Source organism: Phoenix dactylifera, chromosome 15, assembly GCF_009389715.1.
Source record: "Phoenix dactylifera cultivar Barhee BC4 chromosome 15, palm_55x_up_171113_PBpolish2nd_filt_p, whole genome shotgun sequence".
Classification (NCBI taxonomy): Eukaryota; Viridiplantae; Streptophyta; class Magnoliopsida; order Arecales; family Arecaceae; genus Phoenix; species Phoenix dactylifera.
In genome coordinates, this window is record NC_052406.1 from 1,195,289 (window position 1) to 1,219,966 (window position 24,678).

At 35.9% G+C, this 24,678-nt stretch overlaps 1 protein-coding gene across 1 annotated transcript; it reads right to left on the reverse strand.

Annotated features, from left to right (window-relative positions):
- Window positions 1-1,835: 1,835 nt before the first annotated feature.
- On the reverse strand, window positions 1,836-24,386 carry LOC103719791 (casein kinase II subunit alpha-2-like). The gene is made up of 10 exons (XM_008809190.3): window positions 23,991-24,386; window positions 20,637-20,766; window positions 17,143-17,337; window positions 14,454-14,611; window positions 8,732-8,822; window positions 8,522-8,587; window positions 5,734-5,816; window positions 5,513-5,576; window positions 5,310-5,378; window positions 1,836-2,166 (listed from the first exon to the last, which is right to left on the reverse strand). The coding sequence occupies exons 1-10, from the start codon at window positions 24,074-24,076 to the stop codon at window positions 2,110-2,112; spliced, it is 999 nt and encodes a 332-aa protein (XP_008807412.1). The 5' UTR covers window positions 24,077-24,386; the 3' UTR covers window positions 1,836-2,109.
- Window positions 24,387-24,678: the final 292 nt, after the last annotated feature.

Genomic DNA, 24,678 nt, shown 5'->3' on the forward strand with positions numbered 1-24,678 from the left:
CCTGCCTATGACTTGGACTTGACATGCATCGACCAGCAAGTTATCACCTTGCTGGCAAGGAGGAATACATACTTTCTGATCCATGGTGAGCTTGCAAGATTGCTCAGATTGTCTGGCCATATATTCAGACACAACTACCTTCATTCGCAGTGTCGAAAATTTTTATTCAACCAGAGAATGGACAGAGAGGACAGTTGGATGGATTGGAAACTCCATAGAGCAGAAGTTTAGACATGTATTCTCATTTTCGATTCAGGGTTCTGTTGTTACAAGTAAAAAGTAGTCAGAGAGCTCATATATATTCAGTATTCCAATTTCATAAAAAGAAACCAGCTTTCACAGATAGAGCTGCAGATAGATTGGGTACGATGTACTGATATTATTTATATCTGTATCTATATTTTTTGATGAATATGAATGTAGGTATAGATAGTTACTTTTTTTGGAGTTTCCATATTTCTTCTAAATGGTTATGGATACAAGCCTGATATTAGCTATATATGTATTTTTTCAATCCAAGTATAGATATAGAATAAATATAAATCAAAACTTTAGCAAAATTCAAAAAATATTATAAAAGATGGGAACCGAATGCACTATCGAGATCGTATGCGATATGCAGATTACTAAAGATCCAAGACATAATTATTGAACATGCATGAAGACCACCCATTGGTCCAACCAGATTTATACTAAAAATATTAAAAATCAAAAAATAACATAAACAAAATTTATATTATAGAACTATTAAAAATTTTTTATATCAAATACCAACATTGCTCTTTAATTGCAGCATAAATTAAAAAAAAAAACATGAATTATCTATTTTTATAAAAAAATTATATATAAATGCAGGAATACATAAAATTTATTAATATTTTAAATATTTCTAACAATGAAGTTCTAAAGATATAATTAAAAAACAAAATAAAATATATTTATTTAGATTTAATGATCAAAATTTGAAGTATTACAATATACCTGACTTTTTAACAACGTGAAAAGATATCAGTAAAATAAACTACCTATAAAAAAATAGCAATAGATATTACAGGTTACTAGTTTGAGCATTTGCTATGTGAGTAAAATCTCATTGGTTTGAATTTTTTAAGTGCAAAGGTTATTTAGAGAATTTTTTTTTATTGATATATGAACCCAGATTCAAAAAATCTTTGTAATCAGTAATAAGATCCAGGTCTGCTATGATTTTATAAGTAGATATTCAAATATAGATCTGACTGGACACCAGAATATCTATCTGAATCTTCGAAATGGATTGGATTTTATCAGACCCGTTCTCAACCCTACCTTCAGCATGTATCAAATGAAGCGCCGGTTAGCGTGGAACTTTTGGTGTGAGAGAGCAGCACTTTGTAGCACCATTCTATCAGAAGTACTCTTTTTTTTTTTTTTTTGGCTACTTCAAACAACATGATTAGTAACAAATATACAATTTGGAACAGGACCCCTCGGTCGGCAGATTCACATTCCAGTATATCTTTTTCTTGTCCGCTCATAGACAGATGGAACTTGACGTTTGAGAATAAGAACAATTAAATACATTTCCAAAGACACAAATACTGCTAAATTAAGAGCCTGTTTGACATTGCTGTTGTTTTCGTGCTTTTTACTCTACAAATTGAGATTGATATTAAAGATAGCATTTGCACAAAACTTTTGATATTCCTTGCTTTTATTGCTTTCAAAAATTCTAAAGATTTTACAAACAATTTCAAAAAAATAAAGGTTTCTCATGCATGTTCGGTCTAGTTCGCTTTTCTTCGGGTTTTTGGGAACAAGAACAGAAAATGGAAGCAATACCAATTAGGCTCTAATTTTTTCTGGCACAAATGGCTCATGTAGGAAAATTATCTCCTGATAAAGCCAGGAGTTAACACATGCGTTCAGACTAAAAGATGCAAAGAGTAACAAGCACACATTGAATGGTTCGAGAAAGTACAATATATCATAGGAGTGCAAGGGCCTGCTGTCAGCTAAGTGGTCATGACTAAAGCAAGACAACTTGTTTATATAGTATAGAGGTGCCCCAAATCAATGACAATGCCCATTCTTAAAATAACACAACCAAAATCACCTGCATCTCCACTACTAAGTGCGCATCCTGCTGTTCTCTACAGCCCTCACTTGAAGGAAATAAGGATGTGCCTGAACAATATGAAGAATAACATGTCAGAACACTAAAGTAGAATAAGAGAAGAACAAAAGCTGTACAACAATAAACAAATATTACTTTCTTTTTTCATTCTTGAGGATAGAATGCATAATCAGATATAAAAGAATGCTTCAACAAGATTGACCTCTGCTGCTCACCCAACTTATTTTTTCATATTTGGTACAATGGAAACTCCTTATAATGCAATTTCATAGCTTCCGAGATATAATCAAAAGTTTGCTTAACAATGCTCGTAAATTGTATATACATATGTATCCATCCAAGCAGGTAGGCATGTGTTGTACGATTAACTCATTACTCATTCTTCTAAAGACGAGATTAGGCGCCATTTAACAAGTTACCGCACATGTTAGGTGCAGGCATAGAGGGTAGGTCGAGATACAGCTTACCAAAGCGAAAAAAAAGGTTATGCAGACACTCATTTTGCCTCTAATATGATTTTCTTTCTATCAAAGTCACCCTTGTGCAACTAGAACCATAAAAAAAACTTCACTTTAGTCAAACAAGCATAATAGAGCATGAACAGTAAGTCTTAACTAGGGGATAGGGCGGGTTTCGAGCCCAACCCCAAAACTTTTTTGGCTCAAAGACCAAAATTTTTTTCAAAATTCTGGCCCAAACTTGAACTTGAGTTCAATCTGGCGCCCAATAGGGCTGGCCCGGAGAGTGGGGGGTCAGAGAGAGAACGGAGAGGGTAGAGAGAGAGATCAGAAGGTAGAGAGAGAGGGGAAAGAGATCAGACAGAAGGGAGAGAAGGGAGGCGAGGAGAGAGATCAAGAGGAAGAGAGAGAGCGAGGAGAGAAGAGAGAGGGAGAGAGGGGAGAGAGGAGAGAGATCGGATGGGAGAGGGGAGAGAAACATCAGGAGGGAGAGAGCATGAGGGGATAGAGAGAGCAAAGAAGAGAAAAGAGAGAGCAAGAGGTCGAGTTGGAATCAAGAGGGGAGAGATGAGAGGAGAGAGAGTGTAGTGAGGAGGGAGAGCGGAGGGGGGAGAGAGATTAGGGGGGAGAGGAAAGAGGGGAAAGATATCGAAAGGGAGAGAGGAGACTAGAAAGAGCAAAGTGGGGGGGGAGAGAGATCAAGAGGGGGAGAGCAGAGAGGGAGAAAAATCAAGTGGGAGAGCGACGAGAGGCAGGAGAGTGGAGAGAGAAAATACATGGAGAAAGAGAAGAGGGGAAAGATATTGAGAGAGGGGGGAGAGGAAAGAGCAGATAGAGATTGAGTGGGAGGGAGACAAGTGGTGAGAGAGCAGAGAGGAGAGAGAGAGAGAGTGGGGAGAGAGAGTCTAAGGGGGGATGAAAAACAAGGGATGGTGGGGTTTTCCTTAGGCTTGGTTCTAGGCTTGATCTTTGGATTGGGCCCAGACCGGGCCAAGCATTAATCCAAAGTCGGGCAGAAATTAATTTGAGCCCTACTTTTCATCCCCAACCTAACCTAATGCATCTTAGGCCTAGCTCATGGCCCCACCTCAAACCGGACCAAGCCCACTTCCAGCCCTAGTTTTAACCCATTAGGCTCTAGATTTTCTTTTGCTATTATTTCTAATAGTAATACCTTCTCTCCCAAACTTATTCACATCCACACATCATACCTTTCTCAATCCTTCAATGCACCATGTTCTCCCATATAATGAACCTCTACAACTTTATCACAATTAGTAGTTGTCACTTCCATCTAAATGTAAACATTTACCTCTTGCCATCTTGATTATGGAACACATCTCTCCCTATATTTCCATCTCTAAAATCCTCATCTTACAGTAACCTCATCTTATGGTAACTGTCCATCTGTGACCAACTATATGGCCCATAAAATAATGTTCGAACTTATTGCAAATTTCTGAATTTTTTCTAAGCCTCATAAGCATATTCTATGTGGCCACCCTTTTATTGCACCTTTCTTGATTTATCTCTCATTATTCAGTACAACAGACCCATGAAGAAATATTAATCACAATAACAAAGAGGCCTCATTTAAATATATAAGTATATCGACACTAAACTCGCATACAAATAATCTGATTAATCTTTGGAGTTTGGACCCTTACCCTCCAAAGTTCTTCATACTGGAAAAGCCATCAACATGCAATAGTTGAAGACCTTGAAGACCGAAACTAGAGAGCATATTCAAATTCAACAAACAAACTATCAAATTTGGTGATCTTTATTCTTTCATAGGGTGCTTGAGAGACAGGCTACGATATTAGAGAATTCCTGAATGTTGACCAGAGAAACAGCTGGTGTATGTTGGAGGCTAAATGGTGCAGTATTTGTTATGGAGTTGGCTACAAGGGATACAGTAATTCTGTGAAAATGGGATTTGCAGAATTGTGCTATTCGGAAATCTTCACATTATAGAACTAGTGACCTCTCTTATCCATCATCCTGCTTTGCTCTTCCTCTGTGTCTCTCTTCTGCCAAACGGAAGGTTTCATGTTGGAACTCATACTCGTGCACAGGAAATCATAAAGCAGTAGATGAGCATTCACACATACCCACATAGTTTGCAGATAACTGCCCCAGGAGGTCATTAGCATGAACTTCATTACAAACTCCACCACCTAATCCTTTTGGTATCATTAAAATGGAAAGTCATAACACATTTAGATGATTACTCTTGACATTTCAATTGAATATTATTCAAGGTCCATTAATTGATTGTCAATTACCATTCATAGGTCAAACCAAAGACCATCCCCATCAATTACAATCTGTCTTAACCAAGGTTCGCCGTCTCAGTACCGAATCCCATAATAGTAATATCCTATTACAGTATTGGTACGCCCCCGTACCACATACCGATTTGGTACTAGTATGGTACGGTATGGTGAGTGCACACTGGTACAGACCAGTATGGCAAACCTTGGTCTTAATCCTTGAGGACCACCTTCTTTCCATTAACTCATGTCATTTCAAAAGACTCATACATATTCTTGAATTGAGACACTGACTAAATAAAGTAACTTATTTCACAAATTACAAGTGTTATAGATGATATGATGTTAAACTAATATACTAGAGCTAGGCCATATTGGAGTTCCAGTCACAGCTAAAACGTTGTAAAGGCTTCACTAGGAAGTAAGTCTATTAAATGAAATATAAGTTCAAAATAATACCATTGCTTCTCGTGCTGTAAGCCTATCCTGGTGATCATAGCGAAGAAGCTTATCGAGAAAATCTATTGCCTGCATGCCAAGCCAGAGTCATGATGCAAATTGCAAACTAGTGAGGATGCTGATGATGATAAAAAGAACTAACAAATTAATTAAAAAATAAAACTCATTGCATCAGAATGCATGCCAAATGATATAATTATAACCTCTGGAGAAACAAGATGCTGATTGTCTGCATTGATAAACTTAGACCAAGGTTTCCTGCTGTGCCTGCAGAAAGTAAAGCAAGCATGACAATGACTAATGTGCTAGCCAGCAGCATCTTATCCTTCTTATTAAGTTCTTAGATAAGGTGATTGTCGCATGTAACCTACTATTATATAATTCTAGTATCGATTATAAATCCATATGTCACAAAAAAATGTACCTTCCAACAAGAGCTTCAAGCTGTGGATCAAGTTCCAAGCGATACTTATTTAAATAAGCATTTAGTTCATCTGTACCAAGTACCTGGAAAATTAAGTACAACATCAATAACTCATCAAGCGGTCACATAATACTATTGAATGCACTTAGCATGCTGATGTTGTGGCAAATGAACATTTACATTTGAATGGCATTCATAACCGGATTGGACTTTGTCCAATTCTCTCTCTCTCACACACACACACACAATCACACATATACACACAAAAAAAAGAGTATAACATGACCAGTCTACTGAAATAGCATTCTTCTATTATTCCTTTTCTGTATTTGTAAGATGACTTTTGACGCCAAGACTTCCAGTTTTAGACATTGTTGTTGATCAACTGACTGACAAATAAAAGTAGCTCTAGATACATACCAACATCAGATACAAACAAGAGATGACATGAAACAGCCATATCCATTTTGTCATATGATCTATTGACATAGGAAATAAAACATTAATATCGACACTTAAGAATACTGCGACAAAGAAAAGATAATAAGTTAATGTAATAGTAAAAGATTGATTTAGGAGGCCAATGTTAGCACTTGGTTGAGATAGAGTCCCAGTGTATTGTCAAAATTTGATTATTATACCTTGATCCATAAGTAACCTGTATAGGTAAATTCCCATACTAACAACTGCCAATAAAGGTTAAGATTAAGGTGACTATCATAAATTACCATCAAGCATTGAAACTAATGTAAGTCAATGTTCAGGTCATATATTACTAAGCTCAACATAGTAAACTAGAAATTAACATGAAAAAAGTGTGTGCATGCGTGCAAGTATGCATGCACATACATGCATATAGTACATATACATTATATATATATATATATATATATATATATATATATATATATATATATATATATATATATATATACGAGTTTGACTATACAATTTATGCTAACTCCTTGTAAAAGAAGTTAAATATTTTAAAATGAACAACAAGCAAATGAATGATAGGCAATTCAACTTGAATTAATACATTGCACCAGCATGGTAAAATATATGATAGGGTACATAAATTAAAAATTTACTTTATGGATCATGATATACACCTCTTAAAACATGGGAGGATTTAAATTCATTAGATTTTGATGATTAGATCATAGTAAAGCATAGTATCATTGTTCAACAGTTAAAAACAACCAAAACACATGAATTTTGATTTTTAAGCCTTTTTTTTATAAAGTATGTCATGTTCAACAGTTTGGATCTTGAATTTGGATAGCCAATCATTGATTTTAAATCATTAACTCTTTTTTTGAAGGAATTACCTAAAGCATATAGTCCAACTCATATACACATAGACACACACGCACACACATATGTACGTATATATGTGTATGTATATACCCAGGGGCGGCCCAATACATTTGGAGGCCTAAGGCGAATCCAATAGATGAGGCCTTTTTTTTAATAATAAAATTTTAAATAAGTATAAAATATTTTTTAAAAATGATATAAAAATAGATAGTAATCAAGTATAATATTTCAATAAAGATACACGAATCTAATAAGAATAGATAAGAAGTCTTTTCAATTTAATATAATTTTTGAATGAAAATATAGAAAAATAATTAACCTAAAAAAGGAGCCATGAAATTGATTAAATAACTGAGATAATGCTTAATAATACTTTTATTCTGTCAAGTAAGAGCAGAATAGGAAAAGATCATCCTATGGCACTTTTTATGGGAATTATGGTAAAGCAAGAGCAGAATTTGTCCAGGCCTTTTTTATAAAAGAAAGTAGGGGCATTATGGAAAATTCACTCGATCTAATTAATAAAAATCCCATCCCACCATTTCCCTTTCAAAGTGAGTACCCTTACTTGGTGAGTACCGAAGCAGCTACTGCAGCATCACATCACAGCAGCCATTCAACACCACCCCCCCCCCTCTTCCCTCCTTTTCTCTCTCTACCCTCCAAGAAGTCCATCTCCAATCCCCCTATCTTTCTTCCCGATGGCCCAGGTGGATCAGGAGTATTGTGAGGGAAGGAAAACCAAGACCAAAACCAAAAAAGAGAAGGGATGAAAGATAAGAGTGGCTTCAGGCGGGTATCAAGCCAACCAAATCCCTCCTCTCTCTCTCTCTCTCTCTCTCTCCCCCTCCATCCAAAACAAAACTACTGTCCCCAACTTCCCAAATTGCTCCTCTGCAGGCCAGAAAACTCTCCACCTCCCTTCCATCAAGGGAGAAGACTCGTAGCCAGCTCCTGTTTCCGTTTTAAAAGAGGCCTTTGCTTCCTTTTGATCACGGTGCCAAAAACTTCCCCCTCTCTCTCTCAATTTCTTTTCTCCCTTCACCTCCCGGGGCCTTCCATTGGCCCGGGGCCTTAGGCGACCGCCTCGATCGCCTAAGGCTCGGGCCGGCTCTGTATATACCCATATACACATACACACACACACATATATATATGTATGTATGTATGTATGTATGTATGTATGTATGTATTTACGGATATATATGTACATACAAACACATGATGTATATGAACATACAAGCATGCAGGCATGCATACATACATAATACATGCATGCATTCAAACATGTACATATGTACTTATGTATATAAAGCAGAAGGTCACAGAGTTTCACCTAATGATCAGGAAGGAAAAAAACAATACGGATCTACAGAGGGAAAGATTGGAAGATCCAAAACTAAAAAAGTGGCATTTGCTAGAAATAACATAAATACAACAAGACCTAAAAAATCCAAATGATTTTTACCTTGGCAATTTTAACAAGCTGATCATGATTATCATGGCCATAGAAGAAGGGTTCCTTGCGAAATATCTGCAATCAAATAGCAGAGAATTGTCACCGCTCACCATAATCGAGAAGTCATGAATGGGCAAGAAAGAACAATCTAATAGCATTTAAGATAACTAAGGAACTAAGATAAACTTAAAAGCTTTGGGTAGCAGAGAAGCCACTTACCATTCCAGCAAACATGCAACCAAGACTCCACATGTCCAGGGAGTAGTCATAATCTTGCAAGTCAACAAGGAGTTCAGGCCCCTTGAAATACCTAATTTAAAAAGACAAAGAACATTAAGTAGTCAAGCATATGTATAATAGACCAAACATGAGCATTTGCCGCATCCACCTACAATCATGCCCACACATTAATAGCTATATATATATATATAGACCTTCATCCAGAAAGACTAAAGAGCCGAGAGAGTTAGCTGATGCATGACTTTGGCTATGACTTCGGCAACATATAACCTGAGAGACGCTATTTAATAACTTAATAAATATCATGTGAATTTCTTTAAAATATCATGCAAAAAGACTTGATGATTATTGTTCCTCTTAATATCAATATGATTAATTTGGTAATGGTCACATCTCTGTTCAATATAGCATACTTGTTATTATAGCTGATCTATGTAAATAGTGTTTACTCAATAAGTTCAAAAAAATATGAAGGTTATTAGAAGCAAGATCAGTTGCAACTGTTTGCTAGAAGTCATCAATCTTAATGCCTAACAAATTAAACCAAACAAATCCTAGCAAAACAATAGAGAAGCTGTACAAAAATAGAATATGCACCTTATGCTAAGAAAGCAGCATGAGCACAAAAATATATACCAATCTGAAGCAAAAGCAAGTATAGCAAGTACAGTGCAAACAAAATATAATACCAACAAACATGGTTCGCCGTACCACCCCAAACCATTCAGTTCAAGGCATACAGAATCATACTGAGGGAGAGCCAAGACAACTTTCCATTTTGGTTCGAAATAGAGCTCGAACCACTCCGAACCATATGGTATGCCTCGATTCGGCCTGGATTGCCCAACCCCCAACCCCCCTCGAATAAAGGAGTTGGGAGGCGAAGAAGGCCTCCCATGACTACTTAGCCCCTCTCTAACCCCTTGTTTCTAAAAATCATGAAAAGTTGATACATTTCGCCGATCTAAGCCAAATCTAGCATGAAAAATAGGTAATGGCCCTCTCACTCTCTTTCTTTTTCCTTTTTTTCTTGTTTTGAGGTTGAAAGCTGGCAAGAAAATGAGAAAATGAGGGGAGATAAACTATGGATCTATAATGATCTAGCAATTCTACCTAAATCATAATTTTTCTTTAACTCTGTAATTTTTTAAATTAAAAAATATATTTTTGAATTAAAAAGTAATAAAAAATAAAATAATAACCAAAAAAGTGTAAATTAGTAACATTTTTAGGGATGTGCTTGCTACTCTCTATCAAAATTTGGTACCAATTTATTTAAGTTTGGGCACAATCATACATATAGAGGCACAAGCCAAAATTTGAATAAATTTAAAAAATAAGTAACCTTTTGCGCATATCCATGGGCTGAGAAAAATACAAGTAGCATCCCTGCTATGGTGCTACACTGATACGAACTCAAATTAATTTTCTAAATATTTTTATATTTAAAAATACTTTTAAATCAAAAATTATTAAAAAATATTTAAATAATACAAAAATAATAAAATAGGTATTATGTATAGATAATTCAAAAGTATTTTCTAAAGTAGAAAACTGATTTTTTGCATTAAAGTAAAATTTCACCGATTTTAAATAATTAATTAAATAAAGATAATATAAGATAAACATATAGCTAGCATCCCTAGTAGGGTTCTACATTATTCTGAATTAAAATAAAGCCACCATCCCTCAATATTTTCTAATTAAAAATTAATTTATTAGATAAAAATTAATTAAAAATATTTAATGAAATCTAAAAATATTTAAAATTATATTAAATATAGATAATGTATCCAAATTGGTTTTCACATCACCGATGAGTTTCAGTTAACTCATGCCACACCAGATAGGAACCATAGTATACAACTTGATAGAGCCCATAAAGATACCATTGCATAAGGAGACAATCCATCAAGGTTGTTCAAAACATGACATTGCTATGTGTAGATGACCTGGCATATGGAGTAGGATTCCTGGACGTATCTGGAGCCGAGCCGTACACTGGATCCTATTCCACACCAACTAGGTATGCCTATATGGGTATGGATGGGGTTCGTTTGAGGCATCATATTCGAATGGGTACTATCCTTCACAACCTTGAAACTGAACATTGTTCATAAGAGATATTGTTATATTTTCAGGTTAACAAGTAATACTATGTTAAAATGAGCTCTCATACAAATATAAAAGAGAATAATTTATTTTCTTCTTTTATTTATTTATTTATTTATTTATTTATTTCTAATTTTTTTTTTTTTACATTTGTGTGAATGTTATTATATAAATATTTTAAATACCAACAAAATATTTATTGTGTAATATCTCAGCTACCTGCATGCTACAGCTACTTTTTTAAAACTTCATTCCTAGCGGTCACTGATGATCCCAATGGAGTTAAAATGATACAAGACACATCCATACCACCTCTAGAAGATGGGCAAAGTGACTTCTAATACCTGGTTTCAGTGCAATTTCATCTATGTTACATGGACCCAGATCTGTGTGTTGGCTGCAGGGGCGTGTCCAAGCACCAGACCCTTTCAATATCAAGGAATTCCTAGAGAGTTGTATTCAAGTGTCACCCTAATGTTCATGTCTAAAGTGTTATTTACAGGCACTTCAGGCTAAGGCAAAGGAACCATAATATTTCATGTTTAGTCCTTGAGCTCCCACTCTTGGTTCTGAAGAAAACTGATTTTCAATTTTTCCTTGGTAAGAAGACCACTCAGACTCTAATATTGAAATGCTCCACGCCCTCTCCCTCAACACACCCTCCTCTCCCAAGTGGTTCCGTTTGGCAATGTGAACCACCTCCCTCCAGCTTGACTCATCTTTATAATCACTCATGACATTCTTTGATATTGTGAAAAGTCGCTAATTTCTCAATCCAGCTAGGCTTTTTGATGCTATTCAGCTATTCCCTGTTCCAGTGCACAATAGAACTGGACCTTTTTTCTTGGGCTAAGTCATCCAAATCTGAGTCCACCTAGTTCATCTATTGTCTGCCAAAGTATACCCTTTTATGGCCAGTTGTTTGTAGCAATTTTTGAATGGTGAAAAAATGATTTTTAGTGAAAGAAGCCTATATACCCTCTTTTCCTCATGCTCCCTCTTCTTTTCTTTTTCTTGTTATTCTTTTTCCTATTTATCTCTATTTTCTCCCAATTCCCTCTCTTTATCTAAATTCTTTTCTCTTCCATGACAACATACAGAAGTACATAATACATTATTGTTGTCTATCATTGCTGTGATGATCCGACTACCAGAAGTCAGCTTCATTTAACAAAAGTCAAACCGTCAAAGGCTTGAGGTTGCAGCAGCATTAAGGAATAAGGAGAAAACTGGCAAAGGAGAGCTTCAAATGGAGCAGGAAAGCAGACTTACGTACAACAAGGTTTTAAAGATTCTAGGAAGGAGAGAGGAAGTCAAGGGGCTGCCGTATGCCTAGGCACCTAGATGGGCGCCAAGAGTTCAAAACGATCCAAAAAATATAAATAAATTCTTAAGATTACAAAACAAAAAGAATGTGAAAAAAACATTTGCTAGATATTAATCCCATCTATATTCAAACATGATACAAACATTAGATAAACTTAAGGAGTAAGAATACCAGATAATTTCTAGCTTTCACACTTTTTTCCTAAATATTCTTGAGTGGCAGCTGTAGTAAGCATCATGGGTCGCAACCCGAATAGCAGCCACCATGGGCAGCAGTCATAGCAACAGCAAATGCTGCAGCTGATGGTAGTCACACCAGTTTAGCATCATCTCAATGATAGCAACCCCGATGGTAACAAAAAGGAATTCTTATGAAGCTGTATTCAAATGTCACTAATGTTCATGTGTTAGTTACAGGTACTTCAGGTTAAGCCAACCGTCCATAATATTTCATGTTTAACCCTTGTTGAATTCCCAATCTTGGTTCTGAAGAAAACTGATTTAAATTTTACCTAGCTTAAAGACCACTTAGCCTCTAATATTGCAATGCTCCATACCCTCTCCCTCAGCACACCCTCCTCGCCCAAGTGGTTCCATTTGGCAATGCAAACCACCACCCTCCAGCTTGACCCATCTAATATCCACCTTTATAATCACTCGTGACATTCCTTGCTATTGTGAAAAGCTGCTAATTTCTCAATCCAGCTAGGTTTTTTCGATGCTATTCAGCTATTCTCTCTTCCAATGCAATCGAAACATTAGAATCGGACTTTTTCTTTGGACTTAAGTCATCCAAATTTGAGTCCACCTAGTTTATCTATTGTCCACCAAAGCATACTCTTTTATGGCCAGTTGTTTGTAGCAATTTTTGGATGGTAAAAAAAATGATTTTTAGTGAAAGAAGGCCTTATACCCTCTTTTCCTTTTCTTATGCTCCCTTTTCTTTTGCCTATTTCTTGTTATTCTTCTTCCTATTTCTCTCTATTTTCTCCTAATTCCCTCTCTTTATCTAAATTATTTTCTTTTCCACGATAACATACAGCAGTACAGAATACATTATTGCTGTCTATCATTGTTGTGATGACCTCAAACATGATACAAACATTAGGTAAACTCAAGAAGTAAGAAATACCAGATAATTTCTAGCTTTCATACTTTTTCCTAAATTTTCTTGAGTGGCAGCAGTAGTAGACATCATGGGTTGCAACCTCAATACCAGCCATTAGGGGCAGCAGTCATGGCAACAGCAAATGCTGCAGCTGATGGTAGTCACACCAGTTAAGTATCATCCCAATGATAGCATCCCAGATGTAACAAAAAGGAAGAGAGAGAGAGAGAGAGAGAGAGAGAGAGAAGGGAAGGGAAGAGAAAAAAAAAATACTAGAGTCGCCAGCCTTCGGTGCCGGCAAAGCCGCCACCCACTACTGACCCCTCTTTCTCTCTCCATCTCCAATCTCTTGGCTGCTGTTAGGGTTCGGGTGAAAATAAGATGCGGAGAAAGGGGGAATCAGGAGTGTATGAAGAATCAGTTTAATGCTTTAACTGGGTCTAAGTGCTCACAGAAATATCTAGACAATCCAGCAATTATGAGCATCTAAACTCACTTTTGTGCCGTCATGACCCTTAGACTGCATCACAACTAGAGAATATTCATCTTCTAATGTAATATGAAAATGATTCTGCTGAGTAACAAAGCCATCTCAGAAGGATCGGTTGATATATTTTGATATGTTAACAATTTTAAGTCATAATTAAAAAACAGTAAAATCAATGATTTTTGGCATGGTTCCTAAACAAATAATTTGTCAACTCATCCAACAATCACTTCTTGACAAGTAAATCACACTGTCCTCAGTCTTGACATATCCATATGTTTAGATAGATTGCTATACACCCACCTTCTATGACCAGATTTCCTTCTCGTACTTTTATCTGAAACAAATAATTGAAGTGCCTCAAATCTCTCTTCTCCCAATACCCATTGGACACTAAAGAAACAGTAATCTGGTTGATGATGATGTCAAATGAAATATTTATATATAAATCATTTATAATAAAGTTAAATGAGAAAAAAAAATGATTGCTTCGTTGAAGTTGTGCAAGTAGATTGACTACTCTTTTAAGGAAAATCCATGGAATAAGCACTGGAATGTAGAGTTGTTGAGAAACAAAAAACCTAGTCAAGTTGGAGTGAAAGGCAATGGGCAATTGACAAACAAGAAAGCATTAAGGCATGAGAAAAGCTCCATTTAGTCACAATTACCTTGAAGCCACACGAACATTGTACTCCTTTCCAGGATGGTAGAATTCTGCAAGTCCCCAGTCTATTAAGCGAAGTTTACGAAGTTCATGATCGATCATAACATTGTGAGGTTTGACATCTCGATGCATTATTCCTTGTGAATGGCAGTAATCTAATGCCTGAGGTCATAAGAGATTAATTTTGAAACATTTTGAAGTCAATAGCAAGAGAAATAATCTCAACATCTTCAAGTCGAAAGTGCTGCAACTAAAAGGTTGTCATGATAAGCTTTCCTAAACTCTAATAACAGCTGCAAACAAGAATTCTTAGGGATGTTTATATAAAGGAAACAACACAATGCAGAATCAAAAGGGTGGAGGGAAGAAGGTAATTTAACTGACAACAATTAAGAAGTGTAACCATTTGTAACAAACACCAATTACAGCAGTGTAGGCAATACGTACTTCTGCATGTAACCAAAAATTCATCTGTAGAAACTTGTGAACTAGCACGTCTAGCAGTTCAATCCAGCATTCGAAGATCAGTTGAGTGAGAGAGGGGGGAAAACACGACAATATTCTCATGGACAACAAAACCACCAAAAATAACATGGAAATGTTCAGCTGTTGCAGTAATACAATGAAGTTAGCTTAAAGCTAACTCCCATTAAACACAATATAATTAGTGCCATTTATTATAGATGGGACTTGTAAGAAGTACTCAGAAATCTCATGCGTAGAAATTTTTGAGAAAAAATTTGGAAGAGGTTGTGGTGACAATAGTTTCAGCCTTAATAGGAACAATTGTCAAGAATGGTTCCATGACCTAATTGATAGTTGAGATACGTCTGGATGCTTACGCTTATGGTAACTCATTGGATACCAAAATAAAAGACGAGTAGATAAAATGGAACATTTTTCTTTAGATTAATTCTTTTTTTTTTGACACTAAAGGGAAAGAGTAGTATCAATTATGTCCCATAAATGATATTATTAGCCGATATACCGGCTTAGTACTTTACAGAGGAGCATCTTTGCTTTGGCATAGAGAGGACAAATACCACTTCACCTGATAGTGTTTACACCTGGACATCGTTTAAAAGGCTTATTTGAGACTCACATTGCCTCATGCACCAAGACAAGACTCTATAGAAACACCTCGAGACTCTTAGGCAAGGCTTTAAGATGTGCAGGCTATCAAACTAAGATTTTCATGGAAGGCGCATTCATTTACATTTATATTATACCTTATATGCGAGCAAACAAGCTAGGCTTTTTACAATTACTAAAATGAAATAGAAGAGAAGAAACGGATTTCAGTTTTATATTTCTGTAAGAAGTTCTCTGTGAACCTAAATCCAAAACCTGGGTACAGCAAGAAATGTTACTGTATGCTACCCATTAGAATTTGCACAGTACTGGCGTGTAGAATGCAAACTTAAATCCAAATCCTGTGGACAATAAGAATTATTACTGTATGCTACCCAGTATTGGCATTTAGAATGTGTGATCTGTACAAAATTTCATATTCGTGCAAATATTAACTGGGATTAACAATGCATATTTTTATCTGCATTCTTGTCACATTATTTTTTCACACCTTTTAAACCTCATTAAAAAAAAGTGAGATTTATATGTCCTGCCTTAAACTGAGTTTCTCGGATATTTTTTCATCTAGTTATTATTTTTACCAAACTTTTCCCTTCTTGCATGTTAGCATACAAGAGAGGAAAAGAGACTGCCCCTTATTAATGAAAGCCTTGTAGACCCAAAATGGTTCATACCATTGTTAAGCCTTTAGTTAAGATGCTTCTAATCTGCACCAGCTGGTTATTCCGGTGAATTGGGTGCATACCAGTTCATGGATGAAACCATACAGGTTATGGTCTTGTGAATCAGTGCCCTGGTAGTTTTTGATTTGAGACATATTGGATCTGAAATTGCTAAATTGCTACAAACAACCAACAAGTAGCACTATTTTCTCACAGGTTTTGCAGGTATATAAACCTTGCATCACTAAATTGATTTCTTGTCAAGTTTTATTAAGGAATAGAATGCCTTATTTTATCTCGACATATCACAGTCTAACAAAAATGTTTACAAGAATATTATAGGATAATAGGATTGCTCTAAAAGAAGCATAATGTACGCTTCCTCTTGATCAGTATTCAGACAAAATATGATCTGCAATTGCAAGATGATACACTAAATCAAATGTTACAGGTGAAATTATGATGGAACATCTTTTCTATAATATCATCAAACATGTTTCAGATAACTTAAACAGAGCAAGTAAAAAAAACCAATAGAATGGAAGATGAAATGGGAGCTTGCAAGAAGCACATCACAACATTGAGGTCAAAAGGCACCAGGAAAATGAAGGATAACAATGCACATACTACAGTTTCCAATGTTTCGAAATTGAAAACTAGTTCAGAGGTCTTAAACATGCTATTAAGCAAAAAACCATGTGGCACGAATGGCCAGCTGTGTGCTTAATCTATCTCCTTGTAAGGCTATACGTAACGTCCTGGCCAATTGTGATTTGCAAAAACGATCATTTCTCCTAGTTGGATTTGGCATTTTTCCTTTTAATGTAAGCATATATGTAGAATATTAATATTCATAACTCATGTCACTATATTGTACACAAACAAGCACATGATGAAACACATATAAACATAACAGGGAAAAGTGAGTTAAAAATGAACCTTGAGAAGTTCATATATGTAGTAGCGTATGTCATAATCCGTCAGCGTGGGATATAAAATTTTGAAATCTGTACTGTTCACATATTCAAATATTAAGCTAGGAGTTTTTGAATGCTGATCTCTGACAATATCAAGAAGCTTCACAACATTTGGACCACCACAGAGGTTCTGAAGTATTTTAATCTCCCTCTTTATCTGCAAAAGGTGGCAACAGAGATTATTTGTAAGAACATCAAAGGCAATCCAGTTTAGCCAAATGCAGTCATTATTGTTTTCCCCGTAATTCCAACAACTGAGAAACAGTGCCAGCAGTGTGCAAAAATCATTCGTATAACGAAAGCATGCTAAAAAAAATTGAAAACTAAAGAACTTATTGTCACGCAAGAAGAGTAAGACTGATTATTAGTGCTAGATGCAAATTCTTTGTGATCAACTGGCATTAGGGCAGAAATCGGATCGAATACGGATCGCATATTACTATATCAGTATATCCATATCTATATTTGTTCTATTTGACGAATACAGATACGGATACGGATGTTAGTCAGATGCAAAAATTCATAACCATATTTGTTTTAAAAATAACACAGATACAGAAATTGTGGATATAAATATTGATATAAATTGGATAATTAAATTTATAACCATAGAATCAAAGATATTATTAAGTGGATGATAAATTAAGTTAATAATATGTTAATACAGTCATTTATTTTTCTTAAAAGTTCATGATAAATTAAATAGGATTACAAATGAAATCGGATATTTGGATACAGATCAGATACTATCCATATCCATTTTTTTTCGACGGATATAGATCCGGATAAGTCGGATGCTCAAATTTCTATACATATCTGAATAGTTTTGGATAAAAAAACAGATTTGGACATGGATTTGGACGGATATTATCCGATCCACTTTCACTCTTAACTGGTATGCAACCATACAATCCAATCTTCTTTATTTAAATATTTTGCCAACCAAGGCACTAGATATGAAGAAAATATATTTTCAATAGGTTCAGTATGTAGGAGCTAAGAGAGCTCTGAGATTGGAGAATGAATCTTCCCCCACCCCAGAAATGGGGTGGGAATAAAGCTAGAATTAGAGGTGCTACTGGAATTCAAGAGACTCATGATGTAAAGTACCCACTCAAAAAGGGTTGACAGCTGAAGAATAAATTAAAACTTCTATCATCTCTTCTGGTCCTCTAAACATCATAAACAGGTTATAGCTAGGATAGAGGGGAGGGGATAAAAAGAGAAATATTCAGATAAGCAAATTTTTCCCATCTAGCTAAAAAGATTATATTCAAAGTGCTTGGAAAAGGGGGAGGGGAAAGCCAATAATAATAATAATGAAGATAATAATATAGTCTTGCTCCTGATGTTACTTCATTACCATTTTAACCATAATGTGGTCTGTCTCAATTAAGCATTAAAACTATGACCATGCTAACTTGGGAATAACCACGTCTTAATCAGATACTGTAAAATGGACAGTCAAAATGTTCACAGCAGTTATCCATCAAATTCTTTGTGATCAACTGGCATTAGGGCAGAAATCGGATCGAATACGGATCGCATATTACTATATTAGTATATCCATATCTATATTTGTTCTATTTGACGAATACAGATACGGATACGGATGTTAGTCGGATGCAAAAATTCATAACCATATTTGTTTTAAAAATAACACAGATACAGAAATTGTGGATATAAATATTGATATAAATTAGATAATTAAACTTTATAACTATAGAATCAAAGATATTATTAAGTGGATGATAAATTAAGTTAATAGTATGTTAATACGGTCATTTATTTTTCTTAAAAGTTCATGATAAATTAAATAGGATTACAAAAGAAATCGGATATTTGGATACAGATCAGATACTATCCATATCCATTTTTTTTCGACGGATATAGATCCGGATAAGTCGGATGCTCAAATTTCTATACATATCTGAATAGTTTTGGATAAAAAAACAGATTTGGACATGGATTTGGACGGATATTATCCGATCCACTTTCACTCCTAACTGGTATGCAACCATACAATTCAATCTTCTTTATTTAAATATTTTGCCAACCAAGGCACTAGATATGAAGAAAATATATTTTCAATAGGTTCAGTATGTAGGAGCTAAGAGAGCTCTGAGATTGGAGAATGAATCTTCCCCTACCCCAGAAATGGGGTGGGAATAAAGCTAGAATTAGAGGTGCTACTGGAATTCAAGAGACTCATGATGTAAAGTACCCACTCAAAAGGGTTGACAGCTGAAGAATAAATTAAAACTTCTATCATCTCTTCTGGTCCTCTAAACATCATAAACAGGTTATAGCTAGGATAGAGGGGAGGGGATAAAGAGAGAAATATTCAGATAAGCAAATTTTTCCCATCTAGCTAAAAAGATTATATTCAAAGTGCTTGGAAAAGGGGGAGGGGAAAAACAATAATAATAATAATAATAATGAAGATAATAATATAGTCTTGCTCCTGATGTTACTTCATTACCATTTTAACCATAATGTGGTCTGTCTCAGTTAAGCATTACACTGAGACCATGCTAACTTGGGAATAACCACGTCTTAATCAGATACTGTAAAATGGACAGTCAAAATGTTCACAGCAATTATCCATCAAATCAAGTGGTAATAATGATCTTGCTATAGACATTGTTTTCTTATCTTCCCCTTAACAAATCCACCTGGTAATCATCCATCATCCATGGATCAGAATGGTGTAAAAATGTAGGTGCAGGTGCAACAGAACTTGAGAAGGTAACTGGCTGCAACTTAGCTAGTAGAGCATAACACGTGTTCAGTCATGGATGTTAAAACTTTAAAGTACTTACTTTACAAAAGAGTTTAACTAGCCGTATTTTATATAATCTAGTATTGTGGAATCACAAACATATCACCATTGCACGCCTGAACATCAGTTCCCAAGTTAGAATGGTTACTAGACGGCTGTTAAAGGTAGTCAATTTGAGAAAGTGCTAATTGATACAATATATTATGCTTTGATTTTGGTTAATAACTTTATGGATGATTTAAAATGATACCGGGATGATGTCAGTTCATTTCATATATCTAGATTCTTGAATTATCATTCAGCAAAAATAAAGTGATGCCCGTGATTCATAGCACCAGTTTCAGTACCTGTAGGAGTACCATGCTGGTACAGTGATGTGTCGGTTCATGGTACCGACACTCAATATGCCCCTCAAACCTAGTATTGGTTTGCTACTGATACAGTACAGTATGCACGGTACCAAGAAGTATGGTCAGGAAACCATGTTCCTACCTTTCTCTCCTTGTCAAGTCCACTTATTAGTATAGCTTGTATGTGATTCTGTTAACTTTATCACTCTTAATATCAAAAGCATGCAATCAATATAAGCAAAACGAAACAGAAAAAGACAACTGCTTACTAGATTATATTGGTTTCCAGACAGAATGATTACATATTAATACATGTATTAATACCTTCTTCTTCTTAACGGGCTTAAGAATCTTGATGATGCATCGCTCATTGGTGGATACATTTATACCTTCAAAGACCTCGCTGTATTTTCCTCTCCCAACTTTCCTCACAACCTCATAAACGTCCTGATCACTGGGGGGAAGGGGGGGAGAGAGAGAGACTTTAACTATTTGATTACAACTATTTTAGCTTTCTATAATTGCAGACTATTTGTAGCATGCAGTTAACTAAAAATATCATAAATAAATGGACTCACGCAAAATGCCCTATAGGCAAACAGTGCAGCTCAGTGAAACATTTATTCACTAAAAAGAAAACATATTTTGCAATATCATTTCATAGCTAACTCAAAAGTTCCAGATACTAAGAGCCATAAGTGCCCAAAAAAAAATTATACTGGTATCAGAATAGAGAAAAAATGTAATAAGTAGAGTATCATAGCCATTTCTGCATAACTGCTTCTAACAATTTTGATGTGTGTAACATCCAAAAATTTTGCATTATACAATTCTACATTACTGAAATATAACATCTTTAAGAAGTTAAGAATCAATAAAGCACTTAGAATCATCCAATATAATTTTTTTCTTATTCAAGCATCCAAAATAATCTGAACCGATGAAAAAATTACTTATCAAGCATAACATCTATATGCTGTAATCCAAAATACAAATTACAAGGGGGGAAATTGACGAAAATGTTTACTAATAACCTCACCGAGGCTCTTCACTTCTAGAGACCTTGCCAAAAGGCTTACTACTGATAGATACTCTTTTTAATTAGCAAATGAAATGTCACTGATATAAAGGGAAGGACAAAACACAACATGCTGACTCTCTAGCATGATTGGTACCAAGTCTATTCATATTCAGAGACTAGAGCTGGTAAAACACCAATTTCATGTTACTAAAAAGTTGATCCTTAGCTCTATTATTGCAGCCTATTGTATAGTGACAGGAATTTAGAAAATATTTTGCTACAGGTTCCACATGTGGATTGCTGGGTGGCAGGGAAACTGGAAAACAAGGAGGACTTACAAATGAATACTTAGACAAAGAAGATATTACTTCAAATACCGTATTCTCACTCTCTTTAGTTCAAGAGGGCTAGCATTTTTCAGAAGAGTGATGGTAAAAGGACTTGTAATATAACTTTATTTTCTCCATGTTCAATCTGTTTGCCCTGTTTTACTGAAACATTGAGGTACATATATTCTTCAATTTTCCAAATTTAATGGATTGTATTGCTTCAATAAGTAACAACAGAGTACTCCTAACCAAGATTCGCCGTCTCGATACCGAACCCTGTGCCGGTGCCATACTAGCCAGCATTGGTACGGTATGGTACGAAATTTTTTTTGCGTACCAACACTCGGTACTTCATCCATATGGGTACCAGTACTGAACCGGTACAGTACGGTATACCCCATACCGGCCTACGATACATCTTGTACCATCCGGTTCGGGCCAATACGGCGAACCATGCTCCTAACCACTATGAAGGATTTCCAGTATGAAATCAAAGAAGACATATACATCTAAGTTTGTTAACTTCAAAGTATTAAGTTCAGAATTTGTAGTTACTATTGCATGTGTCATGAGGCTCCATATTTCATTAGTAAGAAATATATTATAGGGTCAAAAGCAATTTCACAGTATGCAGTAACATGCCTATGAAAAGAATAAAAGTTTCAGAACTTTGAAAAGGATATAAATAAGGATCTGTTTGGTTGCTGAAAAATGAAAGAAAAGAAAGATAAATCAGCAGAAGAAAAAAAATGATTGGAAAGAAAAAGAAAATTGAGTGTTTTCTCATGTCTTGTTAAAGTAAGAGCAAAAGTCATTGAGATAGTCGTTCGACATGGTTAACTTAGCGTGAGAAACTCCCTTGTTGTCATTTTCCCTCAAAATTGCTACTTTTTCTAGAAGAAAATTTTCAGACTTGCTGTAGAAACTTTTGACCCTGTATTTTCTCTTTGAAACAATATCTTGTTTCAAATGCACAAAAACAATGCAATAAAATGGAACATCTTCAAGTAAAGGTTTTCTGAAGGAGAGAAGGTTAAGAAGGTATATCATCAGTTGGTTGACCAGGAGACAACATTTGTCTCCTGGGGTGAGAACAACAAAACTCCAAAGTATGAACTAAAAAGCTGTCTGGACAGCATGAATTAAAGAACTGTTTGGACAACAAACTAACTTATCTATATGATTTCTCCCACTTGAATGGGAAGGGGTGAAGAGAAGCTAGAAAGTTCAAAGAAAATAATTGGGAGGGGCCATGAGAATTTATAGATCTGACAAACCAATAACTTCTGAGGCACCAGAAATTATTCTTCTGAATGGTTTCCAGCATCCGAAACCTAAGGGTCATAGGACCAAGGATATCCGATGACTCCCTTGAACTTCTTTCCTCCTTTTGTTTGTGCATATAGCATCAACCACTGGAATCGGATATCTCACGGACAGGACAATCAAGCATCCAAACAGTACAAAGTATCTAAAATAAGTTGTATACTTGCTTTTGCAATTTAACGAAAAGCAAAAGGCATACGAAGCATTGACGAAGGACCTTAACTAGAAAAGAAGCATTACTGAAAGTGGGAAAGTGACCGTCAACTTCAAAAACTTATCACACTTCAAATTCATTGAAGCATTATTTGAAATCTGTAACCCTTCGCAGTTTGTGCAACATATTGAAGCTTTGTCCTCTCAAAGATATACATGTATAGGGTTCACATATATTTTGATGATTTTCTCCATCATCTCTTTGAAAATCAGAAAATAAGAGCAATAGCTATAGTGAAAAAAGGAGTGATGAGGCACCAAATAAACTATAATTCCATGTTATATATATTCAAACTGGTGCATGCATAATCAGAGAAGCACGAGTGAATGTTTCATTGGGGAACAGCTTAAACACCATAATTTCAAAACAATTGCAGATTCTAGCAAGCTAAACAAATATAAAGAGAGAATCTACATGACTAGCAAGAAACTCTCTCTTTCCATAACTCAGACCTCTCTAACAGTTTAACTTTCCGTCCAGAATTCGCTTCCTTAATCAGCACACATTATCGCCTTCTTTCGCATCAATTGAGACAAAAAAAAAAGGGAAAAATAAAAAGACATAGCGACCAAATAACATCCAGACATCGACGGATTACGTTTTTAGATTATTAAAACAAGGCGGCGGCTCAGCAGCAAATTCTTTGGGGAGAAGAATCAAATCCAATCCAATCCATCGGACAATTCAGATCACGCCGCACAGCTAAAACTGGATCAGACCGATAAAAAAGATCGCAGAAGTGAACACCATAAGCTAGGGCTACGGTGGTTCCAGAAATCCGATCTTACCCCCACTGGACGGTGAGGGACTCGTAGTCCCAGTAGTCCTTGGGGCGGTGGACGTTGATGTCGGCGTAGACACGAGCCTTCGACATGGCGGCGCCGCCGGGCCCCTTCACCCAACCGCCGCTCGGATCTTCGCGCAAGAGGGCGAGAGAGAGAGAGAGAGAGAGAGCGAGCGAGCGAGCGAGCGCGAGAGTTTCTCCTACCGATCGACAGTATTGGAGAAATTATTACCCGGGGGGCGAGGGCGGAGGGGGAAAGGTAGTGGGGAGGGGGCGGCTGGGCACGTCGCGGAACAGAGCGCGCCCACGGGATCCCCACGATTTCGTGGGCGTGCCTCGCTGGGATCGTCGCGAGGGTAGCTGTCTTCTGTTATGTGAGGAGATTCCAATTCCGGAAAGAAACGAAGACCAATAATTGTCAGCGCCGGGAGCCATCCATCAGAATGCCAAGTGATGATGCGTATATGCGGCTGCTTTTGTTTTGCCCGTCTGTCTATGCTCAATGCTCAACGTTTTCTTACCGACCGCAATAAGCCATCCTATAGAAATTATCGAATCAATAGCAATAAGCTAGTTTAAAGAGGCTCATAAAATACGTCTCAAAAAACTGTATAGAGCAGAAAACTCAATTAACCGAATTTAGAAGCTAACATTTTATCTCTCCCAACAATAAGTTTAGCCAGAACATTTAT